At 35.3% G+C, this 16,852-nt stretch overlaps 1 protein-coding gene across 6 annotated transcripts in view; it reads right to left on the bottom strand.

The window, feature by feature from the left end:
• Positions 1 to 5,544: 5,544 nt before the first annotated feature.
• Cirl (Calcium-independent receptor for alpha-latrotoxin) overlaps positions 5,545 to 16,852 on the bottom strand; it is a 148,371-nt gene continuing 137,063 nt past the window's right edge. For all 6 annotated transcript variants that reach the window (XM_071582885.1, XM_071582888.1, XM_071582889.1 and 3 more), the window contains one exon: positions 5,545 to 6,999. In XM_071582885.1, the coding sequence (XP_071438986.1) occupies positions 5,980 to 6,999 (1,020 nt within the window). In that variant the 3' untranslated portion in view covers positions 5,545 to 5,979. The remainder of the gene's footprint in view (positions 7,000 to 16,852) is intronic.

The following is a 16,852-nucleotide window of genomic DNA, read 5'->3' as shown; positions in this document are numbered from 1 at the left end:
GAGTTGTGGATAGCTTAAGCAGTTACAGGGGTTTCCCTCCTTAGTGTAAAAAACTATATATCTAATCACATTCTGGAATTCATTCAATTATTTTTGCTTGGAAGCTTTTATTGGAGGAAGAATCTGTTGTTAAAGACTATTATGTGAATTTCACATTAGTGAAATTCTTTTGTAATTTAATACAGTAAAAAACGGATGTTTCCTAATGATGTTGTTTAATTTTATGTTTATCACAACAATCGAGTACAAACATCTCCCCAAACTTTTTGTAGCTGATAAAAGTTTTATTTCAATTTTACAGTAATTTTGATTCTTTTTTTATACAAGTAAAAACACATTCTCCATGGCCTTAATGAGAAATGACAAATGATTTCTGTAATTTCCAAGTATCTATATGAATGAAAACAACATAGGCAACCAGTTAAGTTGCACATATCTACTGAGATTTGATGTAATAATTTTAATGAACATAACTCATATTCAACCAGGGCAGCAAAAGTTAATGATCCTATTGCATAAAATCATTATAAATAATTGAAGTATTCAATAGCGTATAGGAGCTAGATTTGTAAACATTATTATAATAAACTAAGTAACCTATCAAACATATTAGAGGAGCTAGGTTAGAAATCAGTCGTGGGGTGAAGGTTAAATTACAGATTAAGTCTTTTGCATAAATTGGAAGGATGTCTCTTTAGTGGTAATGTTCAAAATATATTATTAGCCCATTGTAATACAGTAGAAGAGACCATTTTAATAAAATTAGAGAGATCAAGTGTAAAGCAGATAGATTTCAGATGCCATTTTTCCCACAAACAGCAATGGATCAAAATGACGTTGTCTAACCACACTAGGGGAGAAAAATGTCTTGGGTTAAAAGTAGTCTGGTGTGTAATCATTCCCAGCCACACACCCTAGGGGTAGCTTGCCGCATATCACATAATAAATAAAATAGTGAGAAGTAATTTCGATCATTACCATGTGTATATTGCATGCAGAACACACAAAAATTTAATATTGAACGGCTACATGTATATCCAAATATTTTTCTGAAAAATTATTTGTTGGACTTCAAAAAAGGAACATAACTCCTTCTGTGAAAAAAAATTTGCTTGTTTGTAGTTATTTTTTAAATTGGAGATATGAGCAAACCTTAGGCCCTTCACATCTTCTGTGATTCAAATGTAGCACTACTTCAAATAAACAGGACCTACATGAAATTCATTCCATGCCATATGAACTTACTTGGTTTAAGGGGAGCTGAAGGGCTAAAGCAAACATTTCTTATCGCCAAAATCAGTTTAATCTCAAACACAGCATAGGACTCACTCAGTCAAACATCCCATAATTGGATGAAAAAATATTATATCCTATACAATATTGTTTCATCCATGTGACCTATTCATCATAGCACACTTATATATTTCCAGTGTCACTTCAAATATAGTATTTGGCCTCTGAAGACATTCCTGGAGAACTCCAGGATCAGTGAGATTCCTTGGGAAATTCAACAGAACCCCAAGAAATAGGGTTTCCTTGGGAAAATCGACAGGAAGTCAGAAAATGAAATAGGTAGTATTTAATAATATGGTTTTTGACATGCATTTATCTTAAATCAGATTCATCACTTGTTTTCCTAAATGAGTTTCTTAATTTTTCAATGTAACTCCAAAGACCTGTACCCAATTTTTTTTCTTTAACAGGTCACTGTTAGAAAAATAAAAAAACAAAGCTCCCAATGGCCTTATTCAATATATTTACACCTTTTCTAGTTTTAGAAAAATTATTGTTGATTCTTTTAAAATTTAACCCGCAAATACTTACTCTTTAAATTGAAGAATAGATGCTGGCTTGAATCTTGAGCGTTCTCAGAAATGGAAGTAATTACATTAGGGATCTTATCTTCATCACAAACAGTATTCACTGTAACCCATATTCTTCATGCAAAGCTATCAAGGGTACAAAATTTAAAAATGTTTTTTATTGTATGCATTCTGAAGGTCACAAAATCCTTAATATTGGAGATTTTTATAGATTATTCCAAAACAAGATAAAATCCCCTTCCCATGCAAAAAGAAATATAGTAAAGCAAAGTTCTCGATTGTACAAATTCTCAGTATCTGTGGTTCACATCACAGGAGTGCATGGAAGTATATATGGCCAAGGATACAATATGAGAAGCAATATTTGCAGTTTGAAAGATCCAAATATTCACAATATGCTTGTAATGGAACTGAAATTCAAACATATACATATGTGTATTAAGCGAACGGTAACTAAGGCTGTATGAATATTATGGGAAGAGTCAACCCCAGCCGTACTTTTACTACATTTTTACATTGCTACAGACTAGGTCATACCAAAAGATTGGCGGTTGTGGAACATATGCATCAACACTCACACAAAATTGATTTGAAAAATTTACTCATTGGCACAGTACCAAACCACTTATTAGACTATTACAAAAGCATCCACATCCACTGCTCCAAAAATATACTCATGAACCATGACCAGGGCTCCATCTCATCATCCTTAATCTCCTTAGCAAAACACCAGAACCTTTCCCCTGGGAAAAATCACCACTAATGACTAGGCCTCCATTGTCACCCACGCACAGCTAATTGCCCCCTCCCACCCACCATTCCCTGGCCTCCAAAACAACTCAAATCCCTTACATGACCATTCCCCACACCCCCCATCCTAACCGACTTTTCACCACAACTTCTTTCCCCCCCCTTTTGACCATTGCACCAGACACAGTATATATAAGTCACCACACACAAGACGGCATCATTCCTTCTCTGAAGAGGACTGCAAAGCAGTCGAAACACTGTGTCAGCTTCTGGGCACTTCCCTTACCTTTCCACAAAGTGCGAGTCACAGTGCTAATGTCAGAAGAGATTCCACGGTAGACCTGTGAGTAAGTTTTGCAAGTGTTAAGGCATCTTCGCATACCCAAGCAAGTGAGTGATTGGCGGGCCACTGGTGCAGAGGGAAACCTCTTGAAAGCCCTGGTTGGGTGAGTGCCTGCGACTAGCAAGAATCAATGCGATTTAGTACATCCAAGCTGGAGAGTATAGAGTTTGAGTGCTTGAGACTAGCAAGGAAGGATCAATGCTGTATAGTATATCCAAGGTAGAGAGTACGTGATTAATTTGCATTTATTTCATTCATTACGTGTGACCAGCAGGCAGCTGGTGCAGAGATAATTCTCTCGTTAGCCCCGACTGCTGAGTGTTTGACAAGGGCAAGGGTTAATGCTATCTAGTAAACCTTAGCTAGACATATTTTGGTTCCAACCATTTGTGTTATCTGTCTATTTATTATTAGTATTTTTATTTTATATTTCAGTTATATATTTTTTTTTATTGATTTACTGCATATATCTTCTCTAATTTCCCTCACCCTTCCTTTGCCCATTTATAAGAGTACGGCTAGGGTTGACTCTTCCCATAATATATACATATGTATAGTTCTCTTCTTTTCAATTTTGTTGGGATGGACAACACATGAACATGTATCAAAACAAGCAAAAGAGAAATCTTACCTCTGGAAAGAAAAATGCTCATGTTAACTTCTTGAGGTCACTGGTATGAATACAGAAATGCATGGACTCTCTAGCAATAAAAAGTAAGTTTCCTATGATCAGGGATGTAAAAATCAGAGGGAGTCTTCCTTTGACAACTAATAGGTGAGCTCATTAAGGACTCAGATTTTTTAGAGAGCCTTGAATGACTGAGGCAGCTGCATGGACATAAATGGTCTGTCCCAAAAATACGTAGAATAAATCTGGGAAAAGTTTATTGCAGATCAAAGTACAAATTACTGAAATTCTTCAAAATAGCACCCTTATGCATTGACAGCACCTCTGCCAGTCGCAGGACACTTCCTGGAAGACATTACTGGGAATGTCATTTAGGCACCTCATCACTGCCTCTTTGGCATTATCCAGCATTCAAAATTGGTTGCCTTTCAAGCTCTTTTTTTATTCTTGGGATCCAAATGAAGTCCAGCAGTGTTACATCGGGCCTTTAGGGCAGCATTGCCACCTTGTGCTTGGTCAGGTTCCATCACTAGGAAGATGGCGTGGGATGGAGTGTTGTCACGATGCAGCCTTCAGTTGGCAAATATTTCCTTCCTGATGCATTGCACTCATTTCTACAGCCTTTTGAGGACTTCCATGTAAAATTTACTGTTCACCATATCTGCCTCAGAGGCAAAAAGGGACTTTGTGGATAATACCTTTTGAGTGAAAACAGATGACGAGGAAAAGACCAAATATTTGGGATAGACCTTGTATTTTCAAAAACCAACGAGACTAATTGGGAAATAACTATACTAAGAGCTGGTTAAAGAGCTTTTTCAGAACAATATTTATGAAATATTTCCCCCAAAAATACTTTATCTATATTTACATTTTGGTTTCTTAGCAAACCTACTTGGGCCATGTGAGTGGCAAACATGTTTCCAAAATATGGATGGAAATTTTCAATCCAGATTAATGGAGCCAGAAAATGCTTAAACCCTTAAATTGAAAAAAATATGTACAAATGGGCGACTGAGGGAGATAGGGTCTCATACGTTCCACTCTCTCTTGCCCCACCTGGTCCATTACCTTTCTTCTACAGAGAGAGGCAAGAAAACTATCAGGTTGCCACAGCTTAAGGGTAAAGCTTCGGTAGGGTATTAAAAAGGGATGACATCAAGCAAAAGATAGCAAGTACCTAATCCACTATAAGTATGCTTTAAGCTTGTTGATAACATATGTGAGACACAGATGAAACCTAAGAGTTTGACTGCTAAGTTTGAGGCTTTTGATTCAAATCCTGGCGACACCTAAAAATTTTCCAGCTTCCGGAAAAATCAAACTTTTACAGAACAGGAAGCAAATTAAAAATTGCTCAAAAACTAAACTATGTATGTTTAATGATCCATTAGGCATTACATTTTTACCTCAAGATGCCAATGGTAGAGATCAAGGAATCTGGGATCAGTTTCTACAGCTGTCTAGACTAAATTAGTCAGTCTCAAGACAACTGAACTACTGTGATTTGGAAGGCATTCGGGAACCACAAACCATTACAGTTGCCCTCCCAGAAGATGCAGCCTGGTATTAATCCATAAAATGAGGCAGCATTCCTCCCCGTTTAACCTATGGGGTAAAATATCCCTGCGGTAGAAACCCCATGGAGATTCCACCACATAGTGTATGATGGCATTGGTATTTTATACTTTCAGTCCCAAACCACCTCTAAATTTGCTCTCATTGGAAATTTCATGTACTGAATTTTTCTAAGAAATAATTGTGCACAAACAACACCCAGAGAAGCTTCATCATTTATTTTATTTTATCTAAATTTTAAAGAGAAAAATGCACAAAAATATTCAAAAGAGCATTGATCAGGCAACATGATTAGCACAATTACAGCTGAAAAAAGGAATGATGTTTTACGTTCCTATAATGTGATTACAAAACTTACCATTTAAAATTTACTCAACAGTAAAAATCCAGGTTCCACTGACTTTTGGAATAAAAATCTGAAGAAACTCATAAATAATTTATTTTTCAAATTTTGTGCATATTTCATTTCAGCTGTACTTAACAAGTCTTACACAATCTTGGGGACAATTCAATACAATGACATCACAGTTTTAGAGGACTTTTTACTGTGCTTTAAACTAGGTCACTGACTCAGACTTAAAAAAAAAATACTCCTTGTCATCTAAACATTCTTCCACATGAGTCCACATGTACAAAGCACTATTTACATTATATACATAGACATAGACACTCAAATAATGAATACTAATATATAAGGCATTTATGCACATGTGGATTCAATGGTAAATTCCAATGCATACAAGTATAAAAATTCCTATACCAGTCTTATGCTGTACTCTACCTTCAACAGCATTCACATTACACACATCCTATGCTCAAGAAGAAAAAACAATATGTTTTAACCTTCTATGTCAGTTTTAGCACTCACTATATGGAGACAGTTCTATAGTTCTGGAAGTGAATGGATCACTAGCATAAAGTTCATTTTCAGGCCTGAGGTGACACACAACTGTTTCACCATCTAGCACGGCCACTGTTCTTGCATTCTCCCCAGCAAATGCCAATGATTCTGGAGCTGGAGGTGGATCACAAGCACCTGGGACCACAACAGGGAAATCGGATTCAGACTGAGGATCTTCCAGGTGTCCAACTCTCAAGCTTTCTGACACACCTTCACCAATATCACTGTGAGCACCTCGGACAGAACTTTCCAAATGATGCAGCTCCCTCAACTTTTTCTTCAGGGCATCTTCAATACAGTTTTGAAAGTTTCGGTCACTTGCTGGGCTGTACGGAATGAGGGGGCGGTGGTCGCCATAGCTGCGGGATGACTGACGACTTGTATCACTTTGCCTCTTCAGATCTTCGTCACTTACATCCGAGACTTGAGCATCATTCCTTTCAATCTCCTCGTATACAGGGTCATCCTCTGGCAGCCCTAGCGTGTGCGCATGGAATTTCACCAGTGGATGTGACAGCTGATGCCCTTCGCGAATCTCTGTGTATGTATGATTCCAAGGGCTCATTGACCTGTGTAGGCCATTGCTTGATTTCTTTGCACACCTGGCACCCTGGTGAGGAGCCAGCTGCTGCAGTGTTGGCACCAAGTGCCCCTGCCTTGTTGAGTACTGAGGAAGAGGATCCTGTCTTCTCATGTGGTGCTCTTCCGAGGTGCTCATCATGGCCCGTGGTGTTGTGTGGATACCAGATGAGTGCTCTAAATCAATAGTTGGACAGTGAGTGACTGAGAGGTCATTGGTGATTCCCTGGTGATAATCTGGAGGCATATATGGCAAACGGCGAGAATCTTTGGAATTATTAAGACTTCTGGCATTATTTAAACTGTTTTGCATTGCTAAATTGTGAGACCTGGGCAAATCTTCCTGCTCTGATCCTCCATGCCCTGAATCCCTACTGTAGGACTTAAAGGAAATGTTCTGTGGAAGAAAAAAGTGAGTTGAAATTAAGCATATATAACTACTTACAGACAGCAATATTGCAATAACAAATAAAAGGTAGCTGATGCGAGCAAGTGTTTCAGCCAGCTCTTGATGAATAAAGAATAAATACCATTATTCACACCAAAAAGAAAATCATGTGCAAAAGGATTCAGAGGAATCAGTTCTGACATGGTCAAATGGAAATCTTATTGAATATTGAGATTTTGGTTGTCATACAATGAATATTATAGAAATAAATGATCTCAAATATAAAAAAACTTTCTAATCTATGGCAGCAGTACATGCAATTACTAAAATATGGTAAATCTAAGGGTAACTTCTCAAAATCTATGCCATATGAAGTATATACAAATATTAAAATTGAAATGGGCCAATACAAAGCTTAAGCTGTTACTCATCACAAATGAGAATAGTGACAAGCACTGGAAAATATTATTAAAGTGAACACAAAAGATGCACAGATATAATTTAGTCTTCAGAGAATTAAAAGGATTAAATTTAGCAGGCAAGCAGACTTGTGAAACAGTGAAGGACAGAGCAGAACTTCTCATACATAAATATTTCCACATAATTCCTAACACCTGAATGAAATATTTAAGGAGTGTGATTCCTCTACTAAATATACCACCCTAAAACCTAACATCTCTATGAATTCGAGAAAAAGATTGTCTTAATTTCCGGCAAGACCCTAGTAATGTAAAATTTATATGAAGCCCAGGCACAACAAAGATTACCAGAAGTGCTGGAAAATGTAAACACTACAGTGCAGTGTTGTAACTAGTGCTTGTGTTGGACAAGTCTCCAGAAATTTTAAAATTGGGGAAAAAGAGCATTTTGGTGCTTATGGAGACAAATGTTAGTATTAGCGATAGGTCTGAATACTCTTAGAATGTCACAGAAATTAAAATGAAGAAAAATAATTTATCACTATTATCAACACAGCCATTGCCCCACTTTATCAGTCGTGATAGGCCTGGATGTCACCACGACCCGAGCAATATCAATGCTCAAGAGTACAGACAAAAAATATTTGAGGGAACAGAGCACCAAACTAAATTCTCATGCTAGGAGTACTTTGAGCAATGAGTGCATAACCAGGCCCTTTACTTCTTCCATTCTTATTCATTATTTATGCATTGAGCTTTCAATAATTGCCATAGAACTCAAACTTGATGTTGATACATGGACACTCACATTCAGTTACATATATTTTAGTGCCTGAACATTCAGAAATGTGAATGAGAATTATTTTGGCAGGAAACAAAAAATATATTTACATAGTCATATGATCTCCATGAAGCACAGATGAATGAAAACAAAAGAGTTCAAGAAACCATTCTATGATACAAGAATTCCATTATTCACAAAAAATAATGTAATTACCCTAGGTATAATTTTCCCACATAATTAACTTTCCCTTTTATTTGCAAAAAACTTACTCGCATTATTCTCTTTTTCTCTAGCAGCTCTATACGTTATCCCTCACACTTGTAATTTTGGTATACCCTGCAAAATATTTTGTCAAAAACACCAGTAGACTGGTATTTGGGACCACTATGATACATCATATTGATGATGCTACCAAATCATTGTGATGTCCATGACAGCCTCGAATGCATGTATTACAGTGATATCACTATGATGACTGAATCATGGTGGTCTCAAATATCCCTATTTTAGGGGCCTTCAACTTTATAAAAAACTTCCAGCTGAGATTAAGGCCCAAAAAAGTGTGGCTGCATTTAGGATCATCTACTTCAGTTCTTAAAATAAAAAATGTTCTATTTAATTGCTGAATTTCTTGATAATGCCTGATGTATGTCTTGTATTCATGGGTGTATTTTGCTACTTTCCCCTGATGTGTCTTTTATCGAGTGTAACAGTTGTAACAACTTGATCGCTGGGCAAATAAAATGCATTATTATTATTGTGCTGATATTTAAACTGTGACCTTGACCTTACATGTATATGCCATATATGGACATCATGGATATGTAGTCATACTCCAAGGGCATAATTTCCATCAAGTAAATAGATATATCTAAAATAGTATAACAACTTTCATCTTTGCCAGGCTAAAAATGATTGCAGTAAAATGCCTTCTCAAAGTTCTTAGTTCACCAACGTATGGGAACAACTAGCAAGTCTAAATGTCTTGTGGTCCTTGTTAAAAGAAAAAAACTTCAATGTAAGAAACTTACTAAATCATAAACCCCAAAGATGAGCTTTTTTTTATGGGTATGTAGTGGCATAGTGCTTCAACATTACATACTTTTATAAAATGAAATTAATACCAACACTTCTTGCTTCTACAAAAAAAACACTGCCCCATCCCTGAGTATAATATCCATCAACAGAAACACATTTACACATCCATGCACATAAAAAGCAAATGAGCTCAATTCCATGAACTCCATTCCAGAATATGCATTAAAATGATGTGAAAGAAGTTAACTGCCCTTAAGAAACAAACGTGGAAATAATCTCAAAAATCTATAAAAACTGACTTTCATATACCTTACTATTTCCTGTAATTTTAGGACTAAAAATGGCCAAGTTTGAGCAAAAACAACAGTGTGCAATAGTTACATGCATATAAAAAATTATGAAAATAAAACAATACCTGTCTGCTTTCACAGGGAATGAAAGGAGACAAACTCCCTATCTTACTCAAGTGAGTGAACTTCAAAATTCTGTTACACTTAAAAACAATGGATGCCAACACCTATCAAAAAAAAATTGGGATGATGTGATCTGTTGAAAGCATTTAGAGCTAAGCACATAATGATTGAGTTTGGTTCAAACCACACCATAGAGTTTGTATATTTTGTTATCCGCTTTTCTTGATTCTTTATTTTTAAAACATTAGGTAGCAATTTAAGATGATGACTGGTATTACTTAGATTGATTTTGAAGTCGATTCAGACCTAGACTGGCATTCAAGTGGTAGTATTTTAAGTGAGAGGTGACTGATGGCAGGGTTCATTTACATCAGAAGAGATAGGGAGTGAACTTATTAAAATCCAGTAGGGGTAGAATATCATAGGAGGGGAGGAAGGGTGGAGAAGCCCTGCATCAACATTAGCCAATTAGCCTAAAGGCACCAAGGGGCCCAAAATGTGAAGCCCAACTGATGGATAGCATAAGCAAGTGCTCTCCACATAGCACCCCAGGTAAGGATTGAGATACCATGGAAAAATTTGGCCACCACTGGGATTTGAACCCAGGTCCTTGGTATGGGAAGCCAGTCCATTAGCCATTCCATCATCCTGATCCCTCTGACATTCAAGGCTACATATATCTTTCGCCTATGAATTGACCCATTGGAGATTCAATAGAAAGACACTAAGGCACCAGTCCCATATTATGACATCAAGTTTTCAGTTTATTAACCTTATAAATAATAAGTTTGATCAGTGAGTAGGAGAGGATTTCAGTTTTTGCTAGAATTATACATTTTATCATCGAAATCTCCTTCATTTGACCATATTTTTTATTCTTAGCTCATGTTTTGTGACACTTGGTAATATGTAAATATGTATCACACTTGGCCTAACTAACACACACACTAACAGGTTGCTCTCATTGCATTGTTTACTACTGCTGTGACATTTGATGTTTACGCTGATAGACAGACTGGTGGACAAATGTTTTTTAGACACGAGTGTTTTGAATCTACAAAATTGTACATGCAAGAGAAAGAATATCTATTTTAAGCCTTGATTAAGTAATAATAATGAAGTGCAAGAATATTTGCAAAATACAACAGCTAGCAATTTTCAATTGCCTTTTAAGTCTGTTAACTGATGAATTAAATTTAATATTATTGTTAGAGAAGTACACTAATTTAATAATCATACCACATCAAACGAATTACTTCCCTTGAATAGCCTTAGGTTTTAGCTAAAAATTCCTGTTTATATTTCACAATAGACAAAAAATACTGATTACAACTACTTTAATCAGGATATTACAATTTTGTAAACAACAGGTAGCTCCGTTAAGTGTGCAAAAATAATTCCAATAATCTAAAGGCAGGTTACATAAGAAATTGCAAAGATTACTTCGCATTAAGCCTTATATATGTACTCCCCACATTTAGGGTAGGGGAGTAGCTAGTTCTTTCCTGCCCTATTTTAGGTAACCCAGAAAAAAACCTGGTAAACAGAACATCAGCTTGTTTGCTGTCAGTCCTGAGGCATCACTTGGATTTGAACTTTAAGACCCTACGGGCAGTGAAATACCCCCTGCACACTAAAACCACTATTTTACCACAACATTTTAAAATGTGATTGTGAAGAAAATTGGAAGCTCTGCTTCCATCGGGTTCTAATTACATTAGTCTTTTAGAAAATTTAATTCCAACAATTTTCTAACAACACTTTGGGAGACTACTACATGACCCTCAACACACATCTGGTGCATGTGACTGGACAACAAATAAATTTAGTTTGATTACAGCATCAAGTAGTAGTTGAAAAAGTTCAACAAATGCTTCAGAAAATATTGGGACCATGCCCTGTATTTTAACAAATAAATCTTGGAATATGTGCTCATTATATTATGTTGATATTTTTAAGCATGGGAAAATTTGCTGCTCTATATCACAACAAATATGATCTTTGTGGGGAATATATATTTTTAGGAGGAAGATACATAAACTTGCTACCACGTTGATTGCCAGGAAAGTGTTTCCAGCTTTTTCTTTCATTTCACGACATGCCTTAACGCTTGACAGTAATGACTTAATAGTTCACTATATACATAGGTTCCTATAAAAAATCATGCCAATTTAACTTACTTTAATAATGACTTTAAACTAGTTCTTTTAATCCCTTTAAGTTTCACTTTTTTTTACAGTGTGCTTCAAATGCATGACTTTCATGGCAAATGATTTAGCACTGAGCAGCAGATTTTATGGCAATTTCCATTTACCATGCATTTATACACATGCATAAATACATCCCATAGGCATTTACTTGAAAGGAAGGTTTCACAAAAATGCAACAAAAAACATCAGGGGCCATCCTGAATTCATGAGTGAAATTTCATGAAGAGAATATGCGCATTTAAAATGTACTAAAAGATAAAATTGATAATTTATGATGCTACTTGGTCGAGTAATTTTACTTTTGTACCACACTGTGGTACAAAAGTAGCTGTGGAGCTCAATGCCATACATCCACCGAAGCACATAATTCATAATGCATGCATTATCACATCACATATAATTATCCACTGTATGTATTAAGAGTTTAGGTCCAATTTCATAAAATTGATTGTAGCAAGGGTCAATAAGTTCATTTTGGTGGCAATAATAAAAGAAGTGTTTATGGCTGAATAGTTTGTCTTAATCTTAATTCCATATGATAAGACACACTACTGCAGAATAATGGTTGCATAAATAGTTTGAAATTAATATGAAGCTATTCGGGAAATATGTCTGCACTTTAGTGGAACTAGACGGCTAGTGAGCTGAAGGCAATGTATATTTGGGTAGAAAATCTTATACATGATGGAATGATAAAGACTCCAAGTCAGTTTTATGCATAATATGAAACATTACACTTCGTCATATAGACAATATGGAATCTATATAAATATAATTTAACCTTATCAGATAAAATAAACATTAATGCTTTTTGTTTGCTCTGCTAATAGTTGTAGTATAGTCCATGAATTTTAAGGAGTATCGGATTGAGGAGCGTGCTGGACTAGTTCATACTACGCTAACTTTTAAGGTGCAATACAGTCAAAAGTTATTAATAAGCTTTGAATAATGTAACTTAATATAATGAAATGGCAAATCATGCACAAAAAAAGGAATAACTGCAAAAAGAAATGGAGCAACGGGAATAAGAAAAGTTACCAGAAAAATATTAGGCTATTGAAATCATTTAGTAGACCTATGTTAGCTTGATTTCACGATCTAGAGAAGGAAATTACAAACTGAGCATTTTCAAAGAACAGACAGACAACACCTAGCGATGTGGGAAATCATAAAATTGGACACTCAAGAATTAGCATGACTGCTAATATTCCACATCAAGAATTTAAGGCAAGGAACAGATGGTATGCATGCACTATGCATTTTAATAGTTTTACCCCGCCACATAGAAATTCACTTTCTCAACATCAGCCCTCCGACTTCACTGATTAACCTATATCTTTCCAGAGGCATTTATACAATTGGTATATGGAAGATTCACATTACCTACTGAGCCAAATGGGTAATACAGATGACACCCTCATTCACTTTAAAATGCCAATGAAAAGTTAATGAAAAACAAGAGAAGCATAACCATAAAAACTTCATAAATGAAAAATTGCCTATCACTGTGATACTAGATGTATTACCATCAAGATATTATGCCCACTAAAACAGCATCATGGTAACATGCTAATTGTGTTTTTAAAATGCAAAACAATTCCTAAGGAAATACTACTGAATGTACTAATTGTCAGATGCCAACACCAAGGATGAATGTCAGCTCATTTCATGAAGGATTGGCTAGGTATTGTCTGAAATAGATGACAATTATGTTTAGGACAGGGAAAAATGTTTGAGTTAGGTTTGTTCAAAGATCACCTTCTACCGGAAATTAGAAGGACCCTTCACTGACCTTGCAATAATACCAGGAGGTATGAGCATACATATTCAAGTGCAGGATGTTGTAGTGATGACAACCTACAGAGATTATATTAAGTTATTTCTACTCAGAATGGCTCTGAGCAGGGGACAATTCTATTAGGGAAAATTAAGAGATGCAGTTTTCTACTTATCAGCAAACGACTTATTTCAGCACATAAAAAATAGATTGCATTCCTATACATACAGGATTCAAAGAATGTTGCACTTCAAATTCAAAGAATGGCACTGAAGACGACTAGTCAGAATTTGAATAAGGTACACAATAAGATAGGGCAGCGAGAATTAGGGAATACAAATTAGGAAGAGAGAATTAATGAGTGAAATTACTTTTTAATTCACCTTATTAATACTAGATTGGTTTACACATGTAATAGCCTTTTTCATGAATGCCTAATTTAGTTGGGAGAGTCATTTGAGGTCTTCCTTTTGAGCAAATAGTACTTAAATTGACGAACACGTGTATAAATGTACGAGTAGTATGTTTGCTACAAAGCTCACAGTATGTGTACAATAAAATGTGAATTTAAGCAAGGAACACAATAACTATTACCATCATACCTGTAGTGCAAACAAACACTGACTGTGAAATGTTGGGTGATGTAGCTAAATATTCACTATTCATATGGAAAACAAGAGGAAACCTTCAGATCGGGGAAGTATATTTTTTATAGGATTTTGAGAACATTATTCAAAGCATGAAGCAATTTTCTTGAAGGCCATTACTATCAATTAATAATAGAGAACCAACTATAAACTACAAAATTCTTATGGGTGAACTATTTCATAAGGAAAGGTTCTATGAAGGGAAATACTTACCATTAATTTGCCATTGCTTAATTCAATCCATGGCAATTCAATGCACTATTTCCTACAGTGAAATGCTAGGATAACGCATTTCTACCTTTGACTCAACCCTCTAAAATCAAGGCAGCTATAAATAAATTCCATCTACTTCGTGATTACTTCAACAAATCTGAATGATATATAAGCATCATACATCAGTCTTTCATGGCCACTGATTATTACTCACCAGACAGGGATGAAATGTTCTCTTTGTTTTTAACAAATCTAATAATTAAAACTTCCTCTCAAGAATTTTACTTCATTCAATTCAAACGCAATGAATCATTCTATTGTCCCCTGGGCTTTTGACTTCTTCTGATCACCGTAAATAATATCCTAATTATTTAAAACACACTGTACACATGATTAACCAATAAAATGCCCTGATATACTAAGAATGAGGCCTTGACATACCGAGGCCACTAACAGACACTCCATAAAACCACTATCATGCTGTGCAACACTTCCCCATAAAAGGTGCAAATACTTCCAATCAAAACATATTTTATGTATGGCACAAAGAGGGGTTCTCCTGGCATGGCATGCATCATTTTCACTTCCACTTAAGTGAACCTAGTTATTGTATAACCTTAAAATTTGCTAAGATGCCCATTATCTGATTACATATCAAGAATAAATTAAATTTATCACAACCTATTTCAACCATAAACCTGCTTAAGTGCTACAACTTGATTTCTTAACACAGTTGCCTTGTTAAATGGCACCCTCGTAAAAAATCAAAATTATGGAATAGAACTGGAATACCACAAACCTGGGATAACTAATTCAAGTGATACTAAATAAATCAATACAATGGAATTTAAATTTTAAAATGTTATGTAACCATACTGGGTGTGCAATTATGAGGGATACAAGCAGGACTATACGAATTAATAACAAAGGAAAAGAAGGCATCAAAATTTAGAATTGTTAACAGAATATTAGCCAACACCTTTTTAAGAATGAGGACAAGAGAGTGTACTTTTTTTGGTCAATGAGCCCCACACTATGGGTGGTACATCCCTTTGAGTCAGTCATGGGGTAAGGGGGTAGCAAAACAGAAGCTATCTTCGACTCCAAGAAATGGAGCACAGGGAAAATCCCTCAACTAGAGTCACAAAAGGGATATTTAAATCACATTGCCAGTGCAATTTATGCTCTGATATCTACATGGGAAGCCATCATTACTGAACGGAAAAATAATTTCACTGAAATATGTTCTTGAAACTAAAGCAAGCATAACTTAAGTAAAAGACTTCTATCGTTATGATGATAGAAGGCTCTAGTATCGAGACCCATTCCACTCACTAGATTTATCACCATGATGATTTTTTACACCCATTGCATTTGCACATCGAAGCTGAAGTGCCAATCATTCAATTTTGTAATTATTTTCTAAAGTGTAATACCAAAATACGCAATTTATATTAACTTGCATTTAATAAATGTATGAACATTAAAACTCTTCAATGTAATATACTAACTACAAATTCTCTTCTTGCCATTGCCTCTGAGCTTATTATCAGACATTATATCACAAGAAATAAATAAACAAAAAAGTAGACCGAGTATTTGCTTGAAACCAAATGAAATCTATAAAATACCTCACAGGTCACTACCATAACATTAATAATATTTAAAAGATATAACATACAAAATTTGAATTGTCCCTTCACTGCAGCCCATCTTATCTTTTCCAGCCTTTTGTTTAAACTAAGAATTTCTAAGGGTGAAGAAGACAATTTTGATCATCTCAACTGACAAGTGATGGTTCTTTATTCCATTTCTATCATCCCAAATATAAGAAAGAAGGAGCAAAATTGTATTACAATGGAATGGAATACCATAAATTCTGTTAGATGCAATTAAGGTGGTTTAACTAACATTTCCAAACCTATAACAATGGCTCTACCTCAGATCCTTCATTTTTCCATAAAAAATCACTATTTCATTTTAAAAAGTGACTTAGGCACTCTTCACCTTTGCACCAAAGTATTTTAGCAAAATAGTAACTAAAATAGCACTTCAGAAAATAATCATCACAATGAATGTGTACTTTCTTTTCAACAGTTTGATTCCACGAATAAATTAGCACCTTGTGTAAAAGAGACTTATATTATCGATGTAGTGATGTGAGGCCACACCCTAAAGATAATATGTATACATATCAGACAATTTCAACATTTGGCACTTGTTATGACCTCAAAGATTTTTTCTGGACTGGAAATGAAGTATCATCATAACGATAAATATAAGCAGCGGAAAAGCCTGGCAAAATAGAACCTTCCAAATTACCTAGGTATAATTTAGGTTTTGGATAATTTTTATTTCTAC

Source organism: Hetaerina americana, unplaced genomic scaffold (assembly GCF_022747635.1).
Source record: "Hetaerina americana unplaced genomic scaffold, ioHetAmer1.1.p SCAF_12, whole genome shotgun sequence".
NCBI lineage: Eukaryota > Metazoa > Arthropoda > Insecta > Odonata > Calopterygidae > Hetaerina > Hetaerina americana.
Note: the sequence above shows the minus strand (reverse complement) of the source record. Positions and strands in the feature narration are given on the sequence as shown.